A 27829-nucleotide genomic window follows, 5' to 3' on the forward strand; every position below is an offset into this window, starting at 1 on the left:
TATATTCAGGCGCGCGTTTGCGCGCGCAAATTCAAATTCTAGTTTTAAAATTTGCCATTAGCGCCACCTGTTGGAATTTTTAAATACCAACTTAAAAAATTAGAACTTTGGGGGTAAGTTGGTCCTATTTTGCCGACTATTTGAATTTTATTATTATTATTATTATTATTATTATTGGATTAGTCAACACAAGACGCGACATTTAATGGGCGCGACCATTAATATTTTTTATAAATTATTAAATTTATTATTGATGATATAAATTAATTATTTGAAAAAAAAAATTTAATATTTAATATTAAAAAAAAAAAAAAATGATTAAGCGTTGTGTGTTTTTGTTGTTAATTTTTGGATTATTAAACAGACAAGGTAATTTTTTAATTTTTATATTTGATAATTTAATTTTTAAAAATAATACTAATAATAATAATAATAATAATAATAATAATAATTTTTTTTAAATTAGTTTCAGCGGCTGGAGGATGGCTACTTTGTTACAAGTGTAACAGCAACCAACCAGGGTGTGCAACTCCATTTAATTGGTTGTGGTACTGGGGAGAATACTGTCTGGAACCTGATGATGTCTGTGTTAAAGTTACAGAACGAAAAGGAGGTAATATTTGCATGCTAGTTTTAATTTTAAATAAATTTTAATAAATTAAAATTAACTGGCTAACAGGTAGTAAACTATAGCTTTTTTGTGAGTTTTTGTACGAAAAAACTAAAAGATTTTTTTCTTTTCATAAAATGCTTTAAATTTAAAATTTTTTGCATATAAAAGTAAGATAACTCTTCTTTAATATCAGTTATGCATTAAAAATTCAATTTTCATCAATTAATATTATTTATTTAAGGACGCAGTAATTGCTGCCAAAAAAATGAACATGCTTGTATTACTGCGAATGTTTTCAATAATCCACAGTAATATAAGCACCTTTATTTGTATGCATTTCTACCAATTACTAAGGGTGTAAAATAATCCATATATTCTAAATTAAAAAGAAAATATTACCTGTCAATTGACAGTTCAAGTTGCCTTCAAATTGCTCTTAGTTAAAAATAAATTATAAACAGAAATTGATAAAAAAATAAAACAAATAAATCAAAGTTGATAAAAAATACAAGCGGTCATTATAATAAAGAATTTGTTGTGTTAAATTAAGCAGAAAAACTTTAAAACCAAGAAATTTTCATTAAATTAAGTCAATGTAATTTTATTCAAAATTTTTTTCTGATTGATTTAAAAAAATTCAAAATGATTTTTTAAAATCAAGATTTGTGTTTCTTCGATAAAGCTCATTTTTTTAATTATTTTAAAAACTCTGTTATACATCACTATTCCGGTGATTATTATTAATTGATATGAATTGAAATTACTTGAGGAGTACGTTCTAATCCAGTCATTTTATTAAACAAATAATTATCTTTCAAACGTATTTTATTAATTTCTTATATGATCCCGAAGTTGTTTATTATTGAATTTGATCGTTAGTAATAGGCACGCAGTAATTGCCACGCAGTAATAGAGACAAGCTCCTTTTATGCCCGTAGTAATACATCCATATGAACTTTTTTTTTTAAATGCTTATTATTGAAAGAAAATATTAGTTTATCGCACTCTTGATTTTTTTTTTAAGTCAATAATGAGTCAAACTTTGGTTTAAAAAAAAAAAATTATTGTTATTTTTGAAAAATTTAATAAAAATGCTTTTGAAGTAAGACTTACCGAAAAACCCGCAGTAATACTCACACTTACCAATTTTTCAGCCGAGACTCTGATAACTCGTGATTGCTTGAGTTCATTAAAAGGCTTCCGTACCGACATACCTGCCGATCACTACGAAGGCTGTCGTCCAGCTGCCAAAGACTATCACCTGGGCCACTTCGTCAACAACACCATCAAAGAGCTGGACATTCACCGGGACTACTACGATGAAGTCGACTGGTGCTTCTGCTACTTCGACAATCGCTGCAATTCGGCAACCGCTTTGCAGTCAGCAAAGTTCATCATTCCTTTAACTTTATTCTCTTTGATTTACAAATTTAGTTTTTAATTTTTTTTACTCATAGAAAATTAGCTTTTTTATGTCTTACAAATTTTTAGACTCTAGATGTCGCCTTTTTTTATAGATCTTAAATGATTATTATTAAGAACAAACATACCGTCCAAAATGTACAAGAATTTTATATAAATATACATTTATATATATATATATATATATATATATATATATATATTTATAATTAAAATTTGTTTTTATTTATTTTTAAACGGCTTTAAAAAAATTTCAATAAAGAAATAAACAAACTAATTTATTCATCGAGATAAAACAAAAAAAAAGATTTTTTTAAACTTAATCAGTTAAAAGTAATAAAATTAAAATATTTTTCATAACATTCCAAAACCTTTTGAATAATTTATCGCTTTTAAAAGCCGATCTTGAAGCTTTTCCATTGATGAGTAGTCTGGTAATAATAGTGTGTTAAAGCATGTGTGCGCTATGGGTAACCTGGAATAAAAAAAAATTTTTTAATTAAAAAAAAAAAAAAAAAAAAAATTTTTTTCAAAAAAAAATTTTTTTTATAGAAATTTTTTTTTGTACTTTGCCTTATTATAGAGCATAAAATTCCGAGTAAAATGATATATAACAACCCCTACTTTCGTCAAAGTTAACTTGAGAAAAAACGAATTTAAAAATAATGTTCCTAGTACCGATTTTTGATATTCAATTCCGGAAGTCTCTTACCGATATTTTTGAAAAGTGCCGATCTTTTGGTATATATGAGTCCAGGAGGGTCAATAGAAATGATTTTAAGAGAAAAAAGTGCCGATTTCTGGATCAGATCGGTAACTACAACCGATTTTGTATTATAAAACCGTAAAATTGTTTTTTTTTAACTCTAGAATTTTAAATCTAGATAATAATAAATAATTACCGATCAGAGTCGGGTCCATGACGGGAAATGACCATCTTGAGCCTGGAGAGCCCTCCAACAGGAACTCGATCGCTTCCAGTGGTGAACTGCAGCAGGCGCCGCTGACTCTCGAGGGGGAGAGAGTGAGCTACTCGCCAGAAATTCTTTATCGCCTCGCTCTCTACCGTGTAGCCGTCGTACTCCGTGGAGGCTTCTAGCTCCGCAAAATCGAACACTTTCGAGCCGCAGACCAGCTGCTCGATCTCTTCCGGCCGGAACAGAAGTCCTAGAGGGCTCTCGTCTGTCACCATTTGGAACCCGTGGCGGAAAGCTTTGAATTGCCTGGCCACTGATTGGTTCAAGAGAAAATCTGCGTAAGAGTCGACGAATTCCCGTTTGTTTTCTTGGTTTACGTAGACTTCGTCGCCATTTTCACATAATTCATGGTATAAAACTGATCCAAATACGTCTCTGTAATTAATAAATTAACAATTACTATTATTATAAAAAAGAAAACATTTTAATTAATTAAATAAGATACACTGGTCACAAAAATTAAAATATATAAAAAAAATTCAAAATTTTTCGGTGATTTTCAACGAGCTGTAACTCCGAGGAAAATGATCGTACAGCAAAAAAAAAAGCAAATTGTAGCTCCAAGTGTCTAGTTTTTCAGATATGACCATGAAAATTTTTCATCATGTTCGGGTCTGGAGAAATCCTAAGAAAACTACAAAAAAAAAATTTTACAAATTTTTTCTCGTCTTAAAAAAGGTCTACGGGCTTCAAAAAAATTTTTTTCCATTGTTTCCCTGAAAAGCTCTTTTAGAAAATTTAATGCCCTTCAATTTGACGTAATCAAAAAGCCTGTACGATGATTTGCCGCGGAGTTATCGTCAGTCAAAGCAAAAAAGTACTTTTTCACTTTGACAATCAATAACTCTGGAAATAATGATCGTATAGGAAATCGAAGGACGGTTTTGAAAACTACACGATATTCTCTATAAGATTCCGTGAATAGCTTTTGTCAAAAAAATTTTTTTTCAATTGAAAACTTTAACTGAAAAAACGACAAAAATTCGCATAATTAAGGATATTTGGATAACTTGGTATAACTTTGGATAAAATGGATGAACAAAGGATATCGTTGGTAATTTTTCAACCTCCATGTGTCCCCTAAAATCCCTGAAAAATTCAAAACGCTGCGATTTTTTTTTTTCATAGTGCCCTGAAGCTTTAAATTTTTTGGTTTTACAAAATTCACCGATATGAGCAATTTTTTGATTTTTATTTTTTTTTTTCAATGAAAAAAAAAATTTTTCTCAAAAATCTTTGTTTTTTCAATCAAAATGATTAATTTTTTAAGACATTAAAAAAAAAAAATTTCTATTTTTTTTCAAAAATTTGAAAAAAAAAATTAATGCCTATTATTGATTTAGGCACTATAAAAGTGGCTATAACTCCTAAAATATTGATTTTAGGAAAAAATCATAAGAGACTAAAATTGTAGCTTAGGACATTTTCTACAAAAAATGTATATGTTGTGTTGGACTATTTTTGATATTTTAGGAAATATAGTAACTTTTATAGTTCCTTTACAATGAAAAAATAAAAATCAATGCCTATTAATTATTTAGGCACTATAAAAGTGGCTATAACTCCTAAAATATTGATTTTAGGAAAAAATCGTAAGAGACTAAAATTGTAGCTTAGGAAATTTCCTACAAAAAACGTTTGTGTTGTATGGGTCTATTTTCAATATTTTAGGAGTTATAGCAACTTAAATTTAAAAAAAATCAAAATAAAACTCACTTGTAACCAACTCTAAAAGTCTGCATAAAAGTATCCGGCATATCATCTCCAGGATACTCCAGCATCTCTGTGAGGGTGCGATACAGCGTAGGACTCCAGTCTTTGAGGTCCGCGAAGCACCCCTTCCTGCCTAGGAGCTTCCGATAGACGACCATAGGAAAGCGGACGTCCAAGATGACGTTGTTGTAGATCGCGAGACCCAGGACGACTCCGATCAAGGTGAACTGGGCGTCGCTCTCGAAGGAGGTCGGGTTAAACCAGGTGGTCTGGGTCTCCTCCTGGGTGGTGAACATACCGTAGTCCGGGTTGAAGATCTCCTCGACGACTAGCTGGAAAAATTCTTTGGATACTCCGCCTTCATCTACGCCCTGCTCGCCCTCGAATTCTACGACTAGTTGCTTCTTTAGGTCTGTTGGGTTCTCCGTTGCTATCATTTCGAGTTCCACTAGTGCGTCGTCTATTATGTAGTCACGACGAACCTAAAAAAAATAATTTAATACAAAATAGCAACCTTCAAATTTTTCATCATAAATTTTAAAATTAAAATTCTGGGAAAATTATTGGAAATATCAAAAAATTATAAGAGACATTTTTTGTAGGAAATAAAATTTCCTAAAAATTTTGTCCCAAACTTTTTTTTGTAACGTCAATATTTAAGTCAAAATTTTCACTAAAAATTACAAAAATTCACAAAGTTCAAAATTTGTTGGTTATAAATTTTAAGAGTGAATTTTAGGGGAAAATATTGAAAATACGAAAAAATTATCCGAGTCCTTTTTTGTAGGGGATCAAAAGTACTATAAATTTTGTCCGAAACTTTTTTTTGTAACTCCAATAGTTTAGTAGTTATCACGGTTGGAACTTTAGTTCCAAGACGGTTCCAACGCGGAATACAAGTCCCATACCAATTTTTTGAAAAAGTGCCGATCTTTTGGTATATTAAGGTCTAGAATGATCTAAGGAACTGATATGTCCAACAAAAAGTGCCGATTTCTATATCAGATCGGTAACTGCAGCCAATTTTGTGTAAAAATATTAAAAAATGCATACCTTAAGCCTTAAATAGGGATTAGTAGGCTGTCCAACAAAAGACTGAAAGAAGCTCATCCTCCTCTCACTGTACATCCTTATCCTATTATCATAGTACAGCCCGAGAGTCTTAGTAGCGGGAGTGAGTATAAAAGCGTAGTTCATGAAGCTAAATTTTTTTGGTTGCTCGCTCTTGTAGTAGGCGAAGTCCTTGTCCATCTCAACAGAGTCGCTGAGGAGCTCGTTGTAAAAATCGGTGAAGCTGATGAACGGCGTCCTGGCGTCCAGAACGGACATTCCGAGTTCCGCCGCCAGAGGGTCCTTCGCGAGGGCGCTGGCGCTGGTCGAGGACCCGGCGGACAAGCTGGACAAGGAGACGATTCTGTTGGAGAAGAGTTTCTCGTTGTCGCTCCTAGGAGTGAGACTCTCCTCCTCTGCAACGCCATCTACCGGGTCGAGTTCTCCCGCGAGCATGCTGGCGTAGTACAAGATTTTCATGACTTTGGTCGGCGCTGTTATCGTGTCCGCGTCCTGGATGCAGTAGTCCCTGGTGAAGGTTCCGCCGATGACCTTGACCGTGATCAGCTGCTGGAGCGCCTGGAGCAGACTCACCAGCCGGGACTTGCAGTGTCGCGCCCACACTCGTGCTAACTTTGCCTGGGCTGCTACTGGCAGACAGCTCACTGCTTTGCACAACATGTGGAACGCGTACTCCAGGTACTCCGAGGAACCCAGCACCGGGATCTCGAAGACTATCAGGAACACGTTCAGCAGAGTGTCTGTTGAGTCTGCTGGCATTATTCCGAACACTCGCAGGTCCAGTTCTATGCTGTCCGCCAGGGTTACTAATGCATTGACTAGAGCTGACTCGAATTCTTCACCTGGAAAAAAAATTTTTTGAACAAGGGCATGGCGACCTAGAGGGTGAGAGCGCGAGTAAAATGAATATAAACACTTGGGGGTTAGTTTAAAAATTTAACGGAGAAAATCACGTTAATAATTTTGGGATTGATCTATAAATCATTAATCAAAATTGACCTGCGGGTGATCGAGTCGTGTGACGGCTCATTTTACTCAGGATTTTATGGAGAATAAAAGTGATCAAATAATTTTTATAGAAAATCATTTTTTCAGTCATTAATCGGGCCATTAATGATTAATGAAAAAAAAAAATTTGGTGTTTTTAAAAATTGATTGTGCTGCAACCTAGAGCTTAGAATTACGAGTAAAATGACCCCTTACACTTGGTACTAATTTTAAAGCGTTCATTAAAAAAATCGCGTTAATAATTTTTGGATTGATCTATAGATCATTAATCAAAATTGACCTGAGAGCAATCGGGTCGTGCGACGGCTCATTTTACTCGGGATTTTATGGATATGGAAATTATCTAGATTACTATACTCTCGGGGACGAATTAACCCGAATTAATTATTAAAACTAACCTGGTAGAGTCATAAGAGCCGCGAATGAGCGTCTTACAGCCTCCAAATCGACAGTAGTGTCATCTACACTTGGCAAAGTCGGAGAAGGGTCGCTGCTGTCGATGTCCTTATCTTCGCCCTGCAGAGATCGAACAGCTTCCTTACTGAGGTCTCTCGGCTGCTTTAGTAACGACTCGGGCGCTCGGTCAAGCAGCGCCGCTAATGGCGAGTCATTTTTTTCGGCCTTCTGGAAACTTAGACTGAGCGCTTCCGAAGACGAAAAAACTTCTCCTAGAGTTCTTATCAGCTTTGAGTAAGAGCCCTCGGATTTACAGTGCTCTATTATGTCCATAAGTTTTGATTCTGTTAGATATGGAATTTGTTTTCCTGAAAAATTCAATTTATTTATAATAAATAATTAATATAAAAAAAATATCAAATTTAGATTTTGGTATGTATTCTTTATTGGTTAAAAAAAATATTATAGAAAAAAATTGTAAGGTTTTATAAAAATCTAGGTAATTTTTAAATATCTAGGGATTTTTTCTAGGGACTTTTATAGTCTAGGGAATTTTTGAATTTTTTTTGGTTGCTGTTTTACTTCAAATAAAAATTTTTCTAGGGATTTTAGATTAATCTAGGGAATTTTTTGTGTCTAGTAATTTTTCTAGGGAATTTTCCACTTTAATTTCTTGTAACTTTTTTCTAGTCTAGTAATTTTTGTCAACTCTTTGAAATTTCTAGTAACTTTTTCTTGATCTAGGGAATTTCTAGTAACTTCTCACTCAGTAAAATTTTCCATATCTAGGGATTTTTCTTCAATTTAGGAAATTTTCAATTTTTCTAGTGACTAAATCTAGGGAATTTTCCCTAGTAACTTTTTCAACTATACTTCTTAGCCTCCAAATATCTGAGATACATCGCCAACACCATCAATTCAATAACTGGGTCTCTAAGCTCCCCCTCTCCCTCCTCCATTTGTTCCCCCTCCTCGTCCAACTTGATTCTCTTGTTCCTCCTCCCAGTCTTAGCCCCGCCACTTTTCTCCCTCCTCTCAATTTTCTTTGTCTTCCTCTTACTCTCCTCTTTCTTCGGCCTTCCCCTTTTTTTAACCGGAATTTTAACATCGCAGTTTTTCAAAATTCTGCTGAAGCTCTCATTGGATATCAACTTCTCGCTCTCCCCACTCCCACTCCCACCTCCACTATCACTCTCGCTCTCTTCACTCCCACTCCCGCTCTCATCCTCGCTACCAGTGGCGCCATCTTCAAGCTTTTTTCCGCACTGTGAGCAATCAAAATTTTTACTAATTAATTTTTTTCTGCTTTTCCGATCTGTCGTCTCTCAAATCTTGATCTTCGTCATTTTGACGTAAATTATTTATAAATTCACTTGGGATTTCTTGGGAATGGGAACAGGAAACTAATTAATCAAATAATTATAATTAATTAATTAAATTAATAATTGATTAATAAAAACTTACCTTCGACGGAACTCGACGGGTTCATAGTTTTATTCGGCATACTTTTAGCCATTAACGCGGGACCAGACTCCGTTAATGACGTTGTCGTTGAATTACTATTGTGATTATTTATAACACTATTATTACTATTACTATTACTGTTAGTATTATTATTATTATTATTGTTATTATTAATCGCGGATGCTGTTCGAGGTATTTTGTTTGGCTGTGTTCCGTCGCAAAGACGGGCTTCTTGTGAAAATAGCTGGATCGCTTGCGCTGCCGCCTGATTTGGCGTCAAATTCGTCACCTGGAAGATTAATCAGATTAATCACTTGTCAATCAAGAAATTTTTATGTATTTACTTTAATAATCCCGAGTAATGACTGACATTTTTAATAATATCAAATTTAAAATGTCTTTTTTTACTTTAAACTATCGATTAATCACGATTAATCATGATTAATCAAGCATTTTTGATCAATTAATGATTAGTCTTCTTTAGATTCAAGTACAGGGATGATTAATCGAGATTAATCTCGATATTTTAAGGGATTAATGCCATTAATTGACTGATTAATCGTTTTTTAATTTCTTACCTTGCCGCTAGAGGCGCAGTGTTGATTGTCGCACTGTGAATTACCACAGCCATCGGTTAATTGATAAAAATAACGTTCTATCAACATTTTGGCAGCTGCGCGCTTCATGTCACTGCACGGACTCTCCGCTCCTACCCTATAAGATTAATTAATTAATTAATTACTTAATAATTAGAAATACAAAAAAATCATAAGAGACATTTTTTATAGAAAATTTAATTTCCTAAAAATTTTGTCCCAAACTTTTTTTTGTAACTTCAATATTTAAGTCAAAAATTTCACTAAAAATTACAAAAATTCATAAAGTTCAAAATTTGTTGGTTATAATTTTAAGAGTGAATTTTTGGGTAAAATATTGAAAATACGAAAAAATTATTCGAGTTCTTTTTTGTAAGGGATCAAAAGTACTACAAATTTTGTCCGAAACTTTTTTTTGTAACTCCAATAGTTTAGTAGTTATCGCGGTTGGAACTTTAGTTCCAAGACGGTTTCAATGCGGAACACAAGTTCCATACCGATCTTTTGGAAAAGTGCCGATCTTTTGGTATATTCAGGTCTAGGATGATCTAAAGAATTGATATGTCCAAAAAAAAGTGCCGATTTCTATTTCAGATCGGTAACTGCAGCCGATTTTATGTTAAAAATTTTTTTTAAAGTTTCTAAATATTGAATTTTTTAAATCAATTTTTTTTTATTAAAAAAAATTAATAAAATCGTTGAAAATATTAATAATTTTTAAAACTTTTGTTAACAAATAAATTATGGCAAAAAAAAAAATAAAAATAAAAAATTAATATTTAGAAATTTTAAAAAATTAAAAATACAATTTTTTAAAAATAATTTTTTAAGAATTAATTTAATTGTTAAATAAAACTAAAAATTAATCAAGTGACAGCTAACTTTAATGTCATAATTAACAAATTAAAAAATTAATGAATAAAAAAATTAAAAAACGTGACAGCTACCTTTAACTTACACTAAAAATTCCCAAAATTTAAAATCCAGAATTTTAAATTGTATTTAAAAAAAAAAAATAAATAAAAATAAAAAAAATTGTCACTTTAATAAATAAAAAAAATTACTAACCTGGAAGTAAAATCTTCTCCAGGGTCTTCCGAAGCTTTTCCGTTCATAGATTTATAATAATTCCCTTTTTTCAATAAAAATTGTCAGCTTTAAATAAAAACTAAATAAAAAATCTGAAAAATAAAAATAAAATTAATTTTATTTTTAAGGTTAAGCTTGTGCGTGTTTATTGACAATTTTGAAATAAGTGAATGCTATTTTTATAAATTAACAAATATATCCACTAAAATTTTCTTTGTTCTATTTTTGTAAAAAATCAAAATTGCGCATCATTGTCATTTAATAATAAATAAATAAATCTTTTTTCAAAATACTCACTTAAATAATTTTCTATTTTAATTGTCGAGCCTTTTTTTTGGTGATTATTTTTTTTGCAATTACATTTAATGTCAATGACAATTGTTTATTTACGATGAATTTCTGAATTGCTAAATTTCACTTGTTGGTTTTATTTCTATTTACTTTTTTTTTATTTATTATTATTTGGTAGCTTGGGTTTATTTATTTATTTATTTGTAAATAATAAATAATTAATTGTTGCGTATTTTAAACTTTAACTATTTAATTAAACTATTTTTGTTGATAAAATGTTGAGGAAAAAAAAATTATGTATAATGTGTGTTGTATATATGTGTAAATAAATATTGAGTATACTTGTGTTGGTTTTTGGTATAGTTTATTTATGAGTATAGAAAGTGCGCAATGAATGGCGGGAAATTTAAAATGTGACAGCTGATTTAATTTTTTTTTAAATTTATTTTAAATAATTTTAAAAATTTTAACTTCTAAAAAAATAAAATAAAAAATTCAGAATTCTAAATTTTGATACTTTTTATTAAAACTTTTTAATTTTATTTAACAAACAAATTTTTTAAAAAAAATAATTTTAAAAAAAATTGCATTTTTAATTTTTAAAAATTTTTTTGAATTAATTTATTTAAAAAAAAAAATTATTGTTATTTTTAAAAATATTGATTGAAAAGAATTAAAAATGTGAAGTAGTAAAATTTTTAAAACTTCCTGAATAATTAATAAAAAAAAAAAAAAATAATAAAATAAAAAGGCACCTTAAAAATTTTAAGTTTTAATTTTAACATTTTTAAATTAATAAATTGCAAAAAAAAAATTTACAAAAATTTTTTAGAAATTTTAAAAAAAATTATTACTGAATAAAACTTTATTTATTTAAATCTAGGATTCAAAAAGTATAAATTCAAAGACTTAATTAAATAAACCTCTCTATAAATATGAAAATTTTTTTATACATCAAAATTGAATATACAAACATATATAATACACTTTCAATAATAATAATAATTAATAATAAAAAGAATATTACTAAAAATAATACTATTGATTTATCTAACTCTACCACTATTTCTAAAACTACGTCCTCTTTTTCTTTTCCTGCTTTTTTTCGATTCTAAAGTTCCTTTTTCTCCAAAATCAGTCACGGTTCTTAGAACAGTAGGAACAGTTGGAACAGTTCCAGCCGCAGTAGATGGCGCGGCAGGAGGTTGCGATGAATTGGGTGTAAAAATACTATCACAACTGCGGCTGCGCTTTAATTTTCCATTATTATTATTATTATTATTATTATTATTATTATTATTATTATTATTATTATTCAATTTTGAATTGAGCTGATCTTCAGTCAAGTAGAACAACTTATCAAAGCTCTGAGTTTTTTTAAACAAATTAGGCTTAGCATCGATCAACGATTTAATACGATTTAAATCAATGCTCACATGGCAGCTCATTCCACCGTCTTGATTATCGTTCAATAAATCATTTTTATTCACAATTTCTTCATTATTTACACAATTAATTTCAGAATCTTCAACATCATTATTATTATTAATATTATTAGAATTTTGATGATCAATATCACCAAGACACTTTGACGAGCGTAATTTACGTCCATTAAAATCACCACCATTTAAATTAGCGTCAATATTAACCGATTGATTAAATTTCGGTTTGAGATTTTCTTTGGCAGTGTCTGTTGACGTCTGGTGATAATTGTAACTACTACTTCCTGAGTTAGGTGTCACCGCTGTTGAAGAATCAGCTGACTTATCGCCTGCTTTTATCCTGTCGGAAGCACTGTCGTTAGATAATGGATTATTATTATCTGAGTTGCTATTGTTATCAATAATGGAACTGGATAAATTTTCATATTTCATCCGTTTTGATTTAGGTCCACGAACCCGCGAAGACCTTGGCTTTACGATACAAACATTGTTCCGCCCGGAACGCAATCTTTGACCATTGTCTGACTTAATCGCGCTATCTAAATCTATGTTCATTCTATAATTATCGTACGCAGTTATCTGTAATTAAAAGATAAAAAATTAGTTTGGTTAGGTTCTAGGAACTGTAGTTCTAGGAACTGTAGTTCTAGGAACTGTAGTTCTAGGAACTGTAGTTCTAGGAACTGTTGTTCGAAGAACAATAGTTCTAGGAACTGTTTTTCGAAGAACAATGATTCTTAGAACCGTCGTTCGAAGAACAAAAGTTCCAGGAACCGTTTTTCAAGGAACGACAGTTCTAAGAACAATTGTTTGAGGAACAGTTCCAGGAACTGGTTCTAGGAACAATGGTTCCAGGAACTGTTGTACTAGGAACAATAGTTCCAGGAATCAATGTTCTAGGAACAGAATAATAAAAAAATTCTACACTTTTTTTAAAAAATTCTATTTCAAAACTTACCTCAAGAGAATTATTAGAACACATCCGAAATTTCAAGTCTCTCAATAAAATCTTCTGACCCTTTACTCCAAATCGATTACTTCTGGAGCAGTCGTCGTCGCTAAATAAATAAAAAAATAATAATTAAAAATCCAATTAGATAGATGGCAAATTAACTTACTGTTGGTCGTCGGTTGTTGGGTTGTGCTTTTTTGTTTTTGTGACTCTTGTTCTGGCTGCACCTGATTCGACTGGGCTACCTGAGGAAGTTGTTGGACTCTTCGGGTTGCCCGTGAGCCTGGATAAGACCTCGGTGGTGGAAGGCGCTCCCGAATCGGCTGCAGAGGTGGATTGGTTAGAAACTCGTGTCTCCAAGGCGCTGGTTTTTCTGGCGGTGACTCTGGCTGCGGTTGAGGTTGCTGGTGGAGGTGATGGTGGTGGTGATGATGATGAATGTGCCTCTGGTACTGGTTCGACGGTAGCTGTTGCTGGTGTTGCTGGTAGATTGAACTCGCTAGCAGGTTCGGAGCCTGCATCCCCGTCGGACTGTTAGAATTACAAGTTATACAAGAGAAAATGCATGAGGAGCAATGATTGATCAATGTTCCTCAGCAAGTTATTCTCAATTTTATCATGCCTTATTGATATCTATTTTTATTTAAGTAGAACTGCCAATTATGGACACTAATTTTAGATTTTTTCAAATATTAAATATCAATTTTAATTCAAGATTTATATATAACTAGTTCAAGACATCTTGTGTAAGAATATAAGACAAGTCTAATGCAAGGTGCATTGAAAAATTTTCTGACGGATTTTTTTAATTAGAAACTCACAACAGACACTTACCCATGACTTGCTCAAGATTTGCTCAAGATCCGTAATTCTCAGTAATTTGTTCATTTCTAAAGCATTTGTGAACCAAAAACTAACAGCAAATGTTAAAGCGTGACTTGCTCAAGATTTGCTCAAGATGCATGATGCGTTATATATTTTATAGCACTTTTTCCCCTCCACTACTTGAAGATATTATGATTCAGTGGTGGTCATTTTAAAATAATTTTGTCTTGATCGATAAAACAGTAGGTCTATATTCTAAAAGGTTAAGCTGAATGAGATCCACTGATCCTGTAGTAAATATAGAAGGGGTAGAATGATGCGAACGGTCATTCGAAAACATTTGATCTTAAGCAGATCTTGAGCAAGTCTTGCACAAGTATATTCAGCATGCTTCTTCTGGTGTCAGTCTTTCTCAAGAATTGATATAGTTAGTTTATCGATAACCATCTTCAGATTTTCTCAATTTTCTTACACAAATCTTGAGCTATAATCTGGCCCAAAGTTCTTGTACAAGGCTTGTTCAAGACTTGTCAATTGAATTTGCTACAAGTATCTGGAGCAAGACCCATAGGTAAAAAAAGACACAAACATTATTTTAAAATTAACCCGGTGACTAATTGGCGTTTCTACCTTCCATTAAAATAAAAAATAATAAATCTTTCTACTCACAGGAATTTGCTGGTCATTTTCTTCAGAAGACATCGTCACTGGCACATTATTCGGCGGTCCAAGCGGAAGAATATACTGCTTGTCACAGTACTTGATAACCGCAGAGTTAGCTAAAGAAATACCTCCAGCATAAGATACCACATGATTTGGTAGATAATCACTAGGTGGAACAATCCTAGTCATTCCCGTGGCAAAATTCGACACACTAGCCGTCGTAGGATTAACATCAGTCGTTTTAGGAGCTGGAGCAATGGGACTATATCTTGGTTTCTTAGGCGGAAGCGATGCTCGCATCAGTTCCCGAGTGTTTGTATCAATCACATTATTAACTCTGTCAACCAAAGTCGACAAGACCGAGGGTGAGTCTGCTTTTCTTTTGCTGAACGCTCCCTGTGAAGAATTGTCACTGCTAACACTTTCACTTGAAGGAAAACTCAAGCAGTCTGTCTCTAAATTCTGAACTGGAGGATCCAAATCGTCGACTACGTTCGTTGAGTTATCCTGCACCCGGGCAAATTCTTCAGGAGCTAAAGACGTCACTTCAAGTATCTTGATATTCATCAGCCCGTCTGCTGGGTTAAATGCTTCAACTTGAGACTGTGATGCTAATTCCTCAGCAGGTTGTGCTGTTGATGTTCCATCATTTTCATCATCACTGTCAACAACTATAACATCTTCAATAACTTTAGTATTTTTTGGACTTTGATTAGATTTGTTTAACAAAAAATCTTGTCTACATCTTGCTGTTCCTTCTACAGTTGATTCTTGTACTGAGTTAGTCACAGGTAAATTATTTTGAACAGAAGTTCCTGGAACAATAATTCTAGGAACATAAGTTCCATTAAGAGTTGTTCCAGGAACCGATGTTCTAGGAACAGAAGTTCCAGGAACAATATTTTCAGGAACCGACGTTCTAGGAATAAAAGTTCCATTAATAATAGTTCCAGAAGCCGGTGATATGGGAACAAAGGTTCCAGGAACATAAGTTCCAGGAACGGATGTTCTAGGAACAGTGGTTCCAGGAACTAATGTTCTAGGAACAGTGGTTCCAGGAACTAATGTTCTAGGGACAGTTGTTCCAGGAACCGGTGTTCTAGAAACAGTTGTTCCAGGAACCGGTGTTCTAGAAACAGTGGTTCTAGGAACCGATGTTCTAGGAACGGTGTTTCCAGGAACCAATGTTCTAGGAACAGAAGTTCCAGGAACCGAAGTAAATCTTTGACTATCATTGCTGCGAAAAATCGATACATCATTTTGTTTTTGATTAGAAGTATCAGGTAAAGATTTTCTAGGTTGAATTGACAACTCAGGATATTTAACAACTTGAAGAATTTTCTCAGGAGAATTTTTAGGCGTCACTTTTTTAACTTCAAGAATAGAAATTTCATCTTCATCAGGATTTATCCGCTGCCCTCTATCAGAGGAACCTTGAACCGCTTGCTGTTCATCAAGAATGTTTTTAAGCTGTTGAATCGTCGTAGTTTCCGGGAGTTGTTGAGCAGTCTGATGAAGCTGTTTAAGCTTAGCAGACCTTGGTCCTGGTTTAAGATTAATCGATGCAAGTTCCAGAGCTTTAGTGACACTACTGGAAGAATCCTCATCATCGCTGTCGATACTAACTTCAACGTCATGCGGAACGGTTCCATTGATCCTGGTGTTGGTTTCAGCGAACTTTTTCGAAAGAATTGAGACACAGTCGTTGCAATCCCAGGACTTGGCCCATCTGAGACTGCTACAACGAACATGAGTTCCTTGAGAACCGCAAGTTCGACAGAGAACCATTTCCCAGGAGGAATTGGTGGCGCTGTTGTAGTCCCGGCCTTGAGGACACTGGCACTCGGGAGCGTCGCATCTGTTGTGTCGGTAGAGCAGTTCCTGGAACGCGTTCGGAACCAGTTCCCAGGATGCGTCCTGGCTTGGAACGAATATGCCGCACTCTTGCATCGCGCTTTGGAACTCTTTCTTGTTATTGCACAGAGGACATTTGAAGAAGTAACCAGCGCTCAGGGCTAATTGTTGAACACAGTCACGGTGGAACCAAGCGTTTTTTTTGCAACATGGTGCCCAGAGAGTCGTGAATGCGTCTTGCCGGGATGCCGAGTCGAAGCAAATCCAGCAGGTTGTTCGCTCCGGGGTGGACATTAGCACCGTACTGTCGATGTGCTGCTTTGGACGGTGGGTTTGGCAGAAGGACTTGAATTGGTCGAAGAACTGGTGCAGGGTGTTGTTCTTTAGGCCGCAAGGTAAGTGGAACACTTTTTTGCATTTTTTGTTCACGCAACCCAGGGTTGCGCCTTTTCTTTTACAGAATACGCAGACTAGTCTTTTCCCGCGGTTTAGTTCACGGTTTATGTCCGCGGGAAGAAAGCCCAGGATTCCTTCGTCGTCGCCGCCTCTTTGCTGCATGTTGGATGACAGCAGCTGGATATTTCAAGAATTTTAAATTAGAGATGAGGTAAAGGCACCAATTAGTAAAACATTTCTTTTTTTGTTACGGTATAATTTTTAAAACCAAAAAAAAAAATAAGTTTCTGAAAATTTCAGTTCAAAATTAAAATTTTGAATAGTCGCTCATAATTATTAATGCATTACTTTAGATTTTTTATAGCGACCTTTTAAAATTCAAATTAAAATTCCTTACATTTTTTTTTTTTTTTTTATTTAAAACAAACTCTCAATAATAATTAATTAAAGAAAAAAAAATTATGAGCGACCTTTTAAAATTTAAATTTTGAACTGAAACTTCTAGAAACTTTTTTTTTGGTCTAAAAAATTATACTGTAACGAGAAAAAAAAAAAAAAATTCGATTTTTGAAATTTAAAAAAATTTGGAGCGACCTCTAAAAAAATTTTTTTTGAGCTTAGAACAATTTTTAAAATTCTTAAAAAAAAAATTAATATAAAATTCCACATTTAAAAATTAAAAAAAAAATTTGTGAAAAATTAATTTTTTTATTATAATTGATAAATTATGAAAATTAATTCAGCACATATTTGATAATTTTAAAAATTTTATAAAAAATAAATTATGACAAAAAAAATTTTAATTTAGAAATTTAAACAAAACAAAAAAAATACAATTTTTTTGTTAAATAAAATAAAAAAATTGTCAAGTGACAGCTAACTTGAATGTCATTGATAAAATTTATTATTTTATTTAATTTAATTTAATTTAAATAAAAAATTTTTTTCATTTTTTTAATTTAAATTACTTGTAATTATTTATTAAAATAAAATAAACTTACCAAACAATAATAATGAGTAATGATCCCATTGTGTTGATGGATTTTCCCATACTTAATTTCATTATCCTCCGGATCATTACAAAAAACACAGATTTTCTTTTGGTTCGTCTCCGGCGACATTTTATCCGCCTACTATCTTTAAAAAAAAAATTAAAATAAAAAAAAAAGAAAATTAAATTAATAAAAATATTTTCTAAAATATAAATTAAAAATTAAAAAAAAAATACTCACATAAATTAAATCATCAATAATAGCAATAGCAACTCAAACATTCCTCGCGTATACTTTAACCTCCAACAATAAAAAATCAACCATGACAGTTTACAATAATTAACACTTGGAATTTGTTTAAAATTAGTAAATTAATTGATTGATTTGTTTGTATATTTACTTTTAACAGATTGAAAAAAAAAAAATGGAATTTTTATTCCAGGAATTTATTATTTATATTAATTTTATTTTTCATTGCGGATAACAAACCACGCCATTTGCTGATCCAGCATCATCACACACACGCAACGACATTTTATTGATAATAAACTATAGTCACTCTGGATGTATAGTTAAGTAATTTTTTAGCGTATAATATATTAAAATTTAAATTTTATTAAACTTTAGTATTGTTTTTAACAATGTAAAAAATTATGTCATTGAGGTTAGATGAAAATTAACTTAGTTGATAATTTTAAGAATTTTTGTAAAAAATAAATCATGGCAAAAAAAATTTATAAAAAAAAATTGACATTTAGAAATTTTAAAAAACTACAAATGCAATTTTTTTAAAATTATTTTTTGGAGCAAATTTATTTGGTGTAGAAATTTTAATAAATTATAAATGCAATTTTTTTAAAATAATTTTTTTAATAATTTTTTTTTTGCTATAATTTATTTGGTAAAAAAAAATTAAAATAATTGTGAAGTGACAGCTAAATTTATAATGTCATTCAAAAATTTTACAAATTTAATTTTTATGTAAATTTTTAATTTAAAATTAAATTATGACAAAAAAGAAAATTTTTTTCATTGAAGAAATGTCATAAAACTTTTCATAGTTTTGATGTATCAAAAAGAAGAGAGGGAAGCAAGAGAGAGAAGGAAATGAAAGCTCGATAATAGAAATCAAAAGCGCAAGCGCTAAAATCCGAGAGCTTTAAAGCTCACGTTTATTCCAACTCTCTCAGATCAGTTTACTGCACAAAAATAAAATGTCGAGCTTCCTGGAGCCGGACGCTGGTTCCCCATCAATGTCAAAAACTGAGGACAATTTATCAAACAGCGAGGGACCGCTGATAAAAAAAAACATCCGCAATCACACTTCCAGGTATGTAATAATTTTCTATTAAATTATAAAATCCTTAAATAAGTATTTTAAGTTATTTTTAATTTTCAGCACTGACGTATCTGGACTGAAGCGATCTCCATCGCTCTCAGCACTGCAGGATCCTTCTTCATTTGACAGCGAGAAGAAGCGGTACTGTCTCTGGACCCTGACGTTCATCCTGGCGATGATAGGGTTTAGCAATCTTCTCCTGAGTATCACGATAATTTCTGTTTTGAGAGTCTCTCAGGGAATGGAGTCTCTGGAGATAATTCCTAGTGAAAATCTGGTCAAGTTTTTTGGTAAAACGGATCTTGATCGGGTAAAATTAAATTTTTAATATCAATAATTGTTGTTTTAAAAAAAAAATTAATTTAAAAATTCTACATGTAGAAATTTGAAAAAAGTACTGTGTGAATTTTTAATCTATATTTTTCTATCTATGGGTCTTGCTCCAGATACTTGTAGCAAATTTAATTGACAAATCTTGAACAAGCCTTGTACAAGAACTTTGGGCCGGATTATAGCTCAAGAATTGTGTAAGAAAATTGAGAAAATCTGAAGATGCTTATCGATAAACTAACTATATCAATTTTTGAGAAAGACTGACACCAGAAGAAGCATGCTGAATATACTTGTGCAAGACTTGCTCAAAATCTGCTTAAGATCAAATGTTTTCGAATGACCGTTCGCATCATTCTACCCCTTCTATATTTACTACAGGATCAGTGGATCTCATTCAGCTTAACCTTTTAGAGTATAGACCTACTGTTTTATCAATCAAGACAAATTATTTTAAAATGACCACCACTGAATCAATATATCTTCAAGTAGTGGAGGGGGAAAAAGTGCTATAAAATATATAACGCATCATGCATCTTGAGCAAATCTTGAGCAAGTCACGCTTCAACATTTGCTGTTAGTTTTTGGTTCAAAAATGCTTTAGAAATGAACAAATTACTGAGAATTACGGATCTTGAGCAAATCTTGAGCAAGTCATGGGTAAGTGTCTGTTGTGAGTTTCTGATTAAAAAAATCCGTCAGAAAGTTTTTCAATGCACCTTTCATTAGACTTGTCTCATATTCTTGCACAAGATTACTTGAGCTAGTTATATATAAATCTTGAAGCAGTTCTTTCTACATGAACTTGAGCAAGACCCATATGTAGAAAAAGACACTAGCAACTAGGGGTTTTGCTCAAGACACTGGCACCTAAATCTTGCTCAAGCACATGTTACCTCTTTTAAAGGCAAAATCTCAAATAAATTAATCGTATGGTTGATATAGCCTTGAAAAAACAAATTTTGAAAATTTAGTTCTTAAAATTTCTGTAAAATGGCGTTGCGCACCGGAAAAGGTACTACGTCACTCTCCCGCCAAAATTCAAATTTAAAAAACACTTTTTAATTTAAATCTAATGATTCCCGTTACCTTGCTGATGAATTTTATTAAAAAATTAAATTAAATTTTCCAGGTTTGCGTCGAAGAAGGCGTATGTCAAGGCTACGGCGACGAGCCAATGGAACTAACTGGAGACGACTCAGGAGTCCACTTGAGCGTCAAAAACCGACGATACGACCACTCTCGAGGGAACTTATGGGTCCTTAAAAACGGAACCACAGTGTCTCAAATAGAATCTTTTGAAATAAAAGATTACAGAACAGGAGATCCATTTTTCTCGACGGACTTTCCAAACTTTGGACTCCCCAGTGGTGTCCTAAAGTTAAATGTTAGAGTGGCGCAGACCCACCGGATAGTCTCGCCGATAAACGAGTCGCTGAGCGTGGACTCGAACCGGGAGGTGACCATGCACGGAGCTGAGAGCCTCAGGCTCGACAGCAAGCAGATAGTCTGGATGGCGGACAACCAGGTCAAGCTCAAGAGCAACGACTCGATCGTCGTCGATGCGGCCAACGGCGTCTTCCTGGACACTAAAAAAATTCCGATTGCCTCCGGAGTTGTCGGAAGCGGAAGTGAGTCGTATAAAATTTGCGTCTGTATGCCGGAAGGAAAACTCTTCAGGGTTCTCATTCCTCCCGGCAATGTTAGGGTTAATTGTGCGAGAGTCAGCATGTCCGCTGACAATCCTTGCTTGTAATTGTTTATTTATAAAGGTAAAAGCACAAATTATTGATACTAAAAGAAACATCGTTAGAGTTCATTATTTTAAACTGAAAAAAAAATTTTTTTTTTCAAATTTCCTGAAAAATTAATCTCTACAATTGAAAGAATAAAGATTTTTAAGAAAACAATTTTTTTTCATTGAAGAAATAAATAAAAATCGAAAAATTCCTCATAATGGTGATTTTTGCAAAAACAAAGAATTTGAATTCCTAAATTAGTGAGTGTAAAAAAAAATTGATTGTTATTAATATTGTAGATTATTAAATAAGATTTAAAATATAATAGAGAGTCAATAATTGGACCCCTGTTACTAATTGGTGCCTTTACTTTAATTGGATACAAGTCTGAAAAAAATTACAATTTTTTTTAAAATCAGATTTAATTTATGTGACTTAGAGATGATTATTAAAAAATTTTTTTTAAAATTATGTTGTGTCAGTCATCATTTCCTCGTTGCTTTCGTCCATGTCTTCTTGCTGCTCTTGGTCCGTGGGAGGCTCGTAGGCTTTGTCCAGGGGACTTGCGACGACGCCACCCGGCCAAACGCTCATTTCAACCGCGAGTTTGTTCGCTCCTTCCAGAAGAGGACGGTAACCGCCGTGAGCTAGGACGCGCAGCAAGGTTTGGGCGGTCAAGCAGACCTGGTCTTGTTGCTCCAGGGTCATTGCTGTGTGCACTCGGATGTTTCCGCTTTCACATGGATCCGAAATACCTTAAATGTTTTTTAAAATTAATAATTTTCAAGATCATTTTTAAATTACTATATTTTCTAAAAAAAAGTTTGGAAAATATCTCCTAAAATATTAAAAATAGACCTAAAGAATAGAAACATTTTTTATAGGAAATTTTCTAAGCTACAATTTTTCCCTAAAATCAATATTTTAGGAGTTATACTAATTTTTCTGTTTCAATGACACTAAAAATTAAAACAAACCTGCTGAACCAGGTAAAAATAGCCCAGAAGACAAAAGTTGAAGAACTCGTCTATAAGCTTGATTAATCGGCAAAGCTTGTCTCCCAGGATTGTTCATAATAGCATTATGAGCCAGCAAATCAAGCATCCAGGGAGAAAGAGGTTCAAAACCTTCAAAGCGGCTCCGCAAGTCTCTCAACAACCGAATCAAGATCTTGATGCTGGAATGGTGAGCGTTTTCTTCAAACCAACGCGAGTGTCTTATCGCTGCCAAATGTCCTTGGCAGATTTTCACATCAATGTGCTGATCAGACTCCAGTTTACGAAGATTTTGGTGCAGCGTTGTTATCAAAACTCTTACCGTTGCTTCGTTGTTGGCAATGTCGAAGCCACGCTCGGTCTGGGTTAGCTTGAACACGTCTTTTGGATTAACAGTCTTTAAATCCAAGTAGACTTTATTGCCAAGAGCTTCGACGGCTGTTTTTGTTGGCAGAGTTTTTAAAATTACGACAATGTCTGCTACGTTGTGGCCTTTTATCATTGTTCCTTTTTTAAAGCTACCGACTTTTCTTACTTCTTCCAATTGCTGTAATTAAATTAATAATTATTTTTAATTTTTTAATAAATTGATAATTTTTAAATAAATTCTAAGCTTAAAATATTTTGAGCTATAAATAAATAAAATTAAATAATGAATTTTGTTAAATTGCACTGTACTTTCTTAAATATTGACATTTTTAAAAATATAAGCTCATCCTGATGTTACACTCATCAAGAGCTTTCATTTGAGTACCCACATGCATTTTTGATATATTTTTCATATATACATATATATAAATATATAAAAAAAAAAAAAAAAAAATCGAAATTTTTGGGTGATTTTCAACGAGCTGTAACTCCGAGGAAAATTATCGTACAAAAAAAAAAAAAAAAAAAAGCAAATTGTAGCTCCAAGTGTCTAGTTTTCAGATATGACCATGAAAATTTTTTATCATGTTCGGGTCTGGAGAAATCCTAAGAAAACTACAAAAAAAAAATTTTCCAAATTTTTTCTCGTCTTAAAAAAGGTCTACGGGCTTCAAAAAAGGTTTTTTTCATTGTTTCCCTGAAAAGCTCTTTTAGAAAATTTAATGCCCTTCAATTTGACGTAACCAAAAAGCCTCTACGATGATTTGCCGCGGAGTTATCGTCAGTCAAAGCAAAAAAGTACTTTTTCACTTTGACAATCAATAACTCTGGAAATAATGATTGTATAGGAAATCGAAGGACGGTTTTGAAAACTACACGATATTCTCTATAAGATACCGTGAATAGCTTTTGTTAAAAAAATTTTTTTTCAATTGAAAACTTTAACTGAAAAAACGACAAAAATTCGCATAATTAAGGATATTTGGATAACTTGGTATAACTTTGGATAAAATGGATGAACAAAGGATATCGTTGGTAATTTTTCAACCTCCATGTGTCCCCTAAAATCCCTGAAAAATTCAAAGCGCTGGGATGTTTTTTTCATAGTGCTCCGAAGCTTCAAATTCTTTGTTTTTGCAAAAATCACCATTATGAGGAATTTTTCGATTTTTATTCATTTTTTCAATGAAAAAAAAAAATTTTTTTTTCATAAAAATTCCCAAATATCTAATAATCAAAATATTTACTCACACAAGCTTCAAAAGTTCCTGGAGCAACAATTAAATTATCTAAAACACTCTGCAATTTAACAGTAAGATCCAAAATCGCGGTCTGCTCCTTGGGAGTCGGACACATGTCAGAATTTTTCTTTAGCAAAGCCATAGTAAAGTCCGACTCATCCGGCATGGGCTTCACCGGTGGAAACGCTGCTTCGCATAGTGTGTAGTCAAACAAATGTCTCAGTAAAAATTGCTTTCTTATGAAACCCATTCCTCGGCCTATTCCTCCACGTCCTCGTATCATTCCTCCTCTTCCTCTGACCATTTTTGTCTGTTAAAATATATTTATTTGTATTTTATTAAAAAAAATTATTTTTTTAACAGCTGTTCATTTTTAGAAGATTTTTTTGAGACTTAAATTAGCAGATAATTTTTTTTTTTTTTTTTTGTTAAAAAATGATTTTTGTAATTTTTTTTTTTGTTAAAAAAAAATTTTTGTAATTTTTTGGAGCTAAAAAAATTTTTTTTTTTCATAATTTATTATCATTATTATTATTGTTGTAATTAAAAAATTTGTAACAAAAATTTATTAAAAAAATTTTTTAGCTCCAATTAATTAATAAAATAATTGAAAAAAAATTTTTTTAATAATTTTCCAGAACAAGTTTATTTTTTTTTTAATATATTAGAATTTTTTTAAATGTCTGCTAAATTCACTCTCACAAAAATCAATACTTCTAAATATACTCTAACAAAATAAGCAATTAAAAAAAAAATAAACATTTTGAATAAAAAGAAAAAAAAATCAATACTCACAACTTTAACTTATAAAATTTGTATCTTGTAAATATTTGTATAAAAAATGATAAAATAATTCCAGCCGGTTGTTTATATTAATTATCAATATTAACCTCTTACTACCTTGCTGAAGTTTGACCCAGCCGTTAGCAATTTCTCCAACTGAAAGAAAAAAAAATAATAATTGTTCTTTTTCTGACAGAACTGACAAGTGCTGCCGCCTGGCGGGAATATAAGTAACTTTACCGGTATTGGGCACTTGAATTAAACTTCAGAGCGTTGACTGACTCTACACAATTTGTGAAAAGTGATTGTCATGGCGTCTGAGAGATACAGTTTTTCTTTAACAACTTTTAGGTAATTATTATTTATTTATTGTTATTAAAATTGAATTTTAAAAAATTCAATTTTTATTTTTTTTAATTTTGAATTAAAATTTTTATTTTTTATTGACAAGTTTTGAGAATTTGTTGAATGTTTAATTTTTAACCTCAATTTTATAAAAATAATAAAAATTATAATTATTTTTAATGTAAAAACATTTTTTTTTAATAATAATAATACTTAAAAAATTATTTAAAAAAATAATTATAAAAAATGACAAATTAAATTAACATTTGATAATTTTTTGTATTAAAAAAAATAAAAATTTTTTGTTTAATTTAATTAATTATAAAAAATTAATAAATAAATTTTTCATTTTTAGCCCTTCGGGTAAATTAGTGCAAATAGAATATGCACTGGCAGCAGTCGCAGCTGGAGCACCAAGTGTTGGAATAAAAGCCTGCAATGGAATAGTCCTGGCTACAGAAAATAAACACAAGTCTATTTTGTACGATGAGCACAGTCTTAGCAAGGTTGAGATGATCACCAAGCACATTGGAATGGTCTACAGTGGAATGGGCCCGGATTACCGGCTGCTTGTCAAGCAAGCTAGGAAAATGGCCCAGCAGTACTTTTTGGTGTACCGCGAGCCTATTCCTACTGCTCAGTTGGTTCAAAGAGTTGCTATGCTCATGCAGGAGTACACTCAATCTGGGTAAATTATTTATTGTAATTAATTATAGTAAAATTAAAAGAATTTTTAATCATAATTAATTTTATCAATTGACAGTTCAAGTTGCATTAAAAATTCAATTTTCATCAATTAATATTATTTATTTAAGGACGCAGTAATTGCTGCCAAAAAAATGAACATGCTTGTATTACTGCGAACGTTTTCAATAATCCGCAGTAATATAAGCACCTCTATTTGTATGCATTTCTACCAATTACTAAGGGTGTAAAATAATCCATATATTCTAAATTAAAAAGAAAATATTGCCTGTCAATTGACAGTTCAAGTTGCCTTCAAATTGCTCTTAGTTAAAAATAAATTATAAACAGAAATTGATAAAAAATAAAACAAATAAATCAAAGTTGATAAAAAATACAAGCGGTCATTATAATAAAGAATTTGTTGTATTAAATTAAGCAGAAAAACTTTAAAACCAAGAAATTTTCATTAAATTAAGTCAATGTAACTTTATTCAAAATTTTGTTTGATTGATTTAAAAAAATTCAAAATGATTTTTTTTAAATCAAGATTTGTGCTTCTTCGACAAAGCTCATTTTTTTAATTACTATAAAAACTCTGGTTGTTATGTTATACATCACTATTCCGGTGATTATTATTAATTGATATGAATTGAAATTACTTGAGGAGTACCTTCTAATCCAGTCATTTTATTAAACAAATAATTATCTTTCAAACGTATTTTATTAATTTCTTATATGATCCCAAAGTTGTTTATCATTGAATTTCATCCACAGTAATAGGCACGCAGTAATTGTCACGCAGTAATAGAGACAAGCTCCTTTTATGCCCGCAGTAATACATCCATATGAACTTTTTTTTTTTTAAATGCTTATTATTTAAAGAAAATATTAGTTTATCGCACTCTTGATTTTTTTTTGAGTCAATAATGAGTCAAACTTTGGTTTAAAAAAAAAAAATTATTGTTAGGTTTGAAAAATTTAATAAAAATGCTTTTGAAGTAAGACCTACCGAAAAAACCGCAGTAATACCCACACTTACCCTATCAGACACGTGAAATTTTTTTTTTTATTTAAGAGCTTCTAAAAATGAAATTTTTATTTTATAAATTTTTCTTGCTATAATTTATTCGTTAAAAATTATAAAAATTTTTTTTTTTTTCATTTTTTATTAATAAAAAAAATTTGTAAAATTTTCAAATGTCTTAATTAATAATTAATAAATTTTTCAGAGGTGTAAGACCATTTGGAGTATCGCTACTAATCTGCGGTTGGGACAACGGCAAGCCTTATCTATTCCAATGCGATCCATCAGGCGCTTACTTTGCCTGGCGTGCAACAGCAATGGGAAAAAATTTCATCAACGGAAAAACTTTCCTCGAGAAACGTTACAGCGAAGATCTCGAGCTGGATGATGCTGTACACACTGCCATTCTGACGTTGAAGGAAGGGTTTGAGGGACAGATGACTGCTGACAATATTGAAGTCGGAATTTGTGATGCCAGCGGGTTCAGACGACTCGATCCTTCTCACGTCAAAGATTACCTTGCGAATATTCCTTAATTTAAAAAAATTATTTTATCCTTTTTTTGTACTTCTATAATTACACTTTTAAAGCTTCAATAAAGGTTTGATTGGTGAGAAGATTGTAGGAGTTAAGTATAAAAATAAAAACTTGCTATTTACTTTCAAAAAAATTATTTTTATTTTAGTAAAAATTTTTTTTTTTAATAGAAATAATTTTTAAATTACTATGCAGGTATTAATGCATGTTTTGGGTGATTTTCAACGAGCTGTAACTCCGAGGAAAATGATCGTACAGCAAAAAAAAAAAAACAAATTATAGCTCCAAGTGTCTAGTTTTTCAGATATGACCATGAAAATTTTTTATCATTTTCGGGTCTGGAGGAATCCTAAGAAAACTACAAAAAAAAAAATTTTCCAAATTTTTTCTCGTCTTAAAAAAGGTCTACGGGCTTCAAAAAAATTTTTTTCCATTGTTTCGCTGAAAAGCTTTTTTAGAAAATTTAATGCCCTTCAATTTGACGTAATCAAAAAGCCTGTACGATGATTTGCCGCGGAGTTATCGTCAGTCAAAGCAAAAAAGTACTTTTTCACTTTGACAATCAATAACTATGGAAATAATGATCGTATAGGAAATCCAAGTACGGTTTTGAAAATTACACGATATTCTCTATAAGATACCGTGAATAGCTTTTGTCAAAAAAATTTTTTTTCAA

At 31.8% G+C, this 27829-nt stretch overlaps 6 protein-coding genes across 7 annotated transcripts; 3 read left to right on the forward strand and 3 right to left on the reverse strand.

The window, feature by feature from the left end:
* The first annotated feature begins 177 nt into the window (after positions 1–177).
* Positions 178–2192, forward strand: Crim (QVR superfamily protein crim). Its single transcript, XM_074239508.1, has 3 exons — positions 178–369; positions 467–613; positions 1768–2192. The coding sequence occupies exons 1-3, from the start codon at positions 315–317 to the stop codon at positions 2052–2054; spliced, it is 489 nt and encodes a 162-aa protein (XP_074095609.1). The 5' UTR covers positions 178–314; the 3' UTR covers positions 2055–2192.
* Positions 2193–2297: 105 nt separating this feature from the next.
* On the reverse strand, positions 2298–10901 carry Ube3a (ubiquitin protein ligase E3A). Its single transcript, XM_074239489.1, has 9 exons — positions 10647–10901; positions 10329–10441; positions 9243–9378; positions 8665–8953; positions 7203–7568; positions 5779–6638; positions 4729–5207; positions 2938–3387; positions 2298–2510 (listed from the first exon to the last, which is right to left on the reverse strand). Exons 2-9 carry the CDS (start codon positions 10373–10375, stop codon positions 2390–2392), a joined length of 2748 nt encoding a protein of 915 aa, XP_074095590.1. The 5' UTR covers positions 10376–10441; positions 10647–10901; the 3' UTR covers positions 2298–2389.
* Positions 10902–11498: 597 nt separating this feature from the next.
* On the reverse strand, positions 11499–18280 carry LOC141525418 (uncharacterized). 2 transcript variants are annotated; one of them, XM_074239913.1, is made up of 6 exons: positions 18005–18280; positions 17774–17905; positions 14529–16949; positions 13201–13565; positions 13041–13140; positions 11499–12661 (listed from the first exon to the last, which is right to left on the reverse strand). In XM_074239913.1, the coding sequence occupies exons 2-6, from the start codon at positions 17891–17893 to the stop codon at positions 11687–11689; spliced, it is 3981 nt and encodes a 1326-aa protein (XP_074096014.1). In that variant the 5' UTR covers positions 17894–17905; positions 18005–18280; the 3' UTR covers positions 11499–11686. The 2 variants fall into 2 exon arrangements, with proteins under 2 accessions (XP_074096014.1, XP_074096013.1); XM_074239912.1 differs by having other exon boundaries at positions 17774–17909.
* Positions 18281–18724: 444 nt separating this feature from the next.
* Scgbeta (sarcoglycan beta) lies at positions 18725–21387 on the forward strand. The gene is made up of 3 exons (XM_074239924.1): positions 18725–19094; positions 19164–19413; positions 20566–21387. The coding sequence occupies exons 1-3, from the start codon at positions 18979–18981 to the stop codon at positions 21187–21189; spliced, it is 990 nt and encodes a 329-aa protein (XP_074096025.1). The 5' UTR covers positions 18725–18978; the 3' UTR covers positions 21190–21387.
* Positions 21388–21522: 135 nt separating this feature from the next.
* Positions 21523–24716, reverse strand: LOC141525419 (interleukin enhancer-binding factor 2 homolog). Its single transcript, XM_074239914.1, has 4 exons — positions 24573–24716; positions 23788–24087; positions 22150–22714; positions 21523–21927 (listed from the first exon to the last, which is right to left on the reverse strand). Exons 2-4 carry the CDS (start codon positions 24079–24081, stop codon positions 21641–21643), a joined length of 1146 nt encoding a protein of 381 aa, XP_074096015.1. The 5' UTR covers positions 24082–24087; positions 24573–24716; the 3' UTR covers positions 21523–21640.
* A 48-nt stretch (positions 24717–24764) lies between these two features.
* On the forward strand, positions 24765–27286 carry Prosalpha2 (proteasome alpha2 subunit). Its single transcript, XM_074239925.1, has 3 exons — positions 24765–24911; positions 25261–25593; positions 26822–27286. Exons 1-3 carry the CDS (start codon positions 24871–24873, stop codon positions 27150–27152), a joined length of 705 nt encoding a protein of 234 aa, XP_074096026.1. The 5' UTR covers positions 24765–24870; the 3' UTR covers positions 27153–27286.
* Positions 27287–27829: the final 543 nt, after the last annotated feature.

The sequence above is a fragment of the Cotesia typhae genome, unplaced genomic scaffold, assembly GCF_013202065.1.
Source record: "Cotesia typhae breed Kobodo isofemale line unplaced genomic scaffold, CoteBio_Ctyphae contig_26, whole genome shotgun sequence".
Taxonomy (NCBI): domain Eukaryota; kingdom Metazoa; phylum Arthropoda; class Insecta; order Hymenoptera; family Braconidae; genus Cotesia; species Cotesia typhae.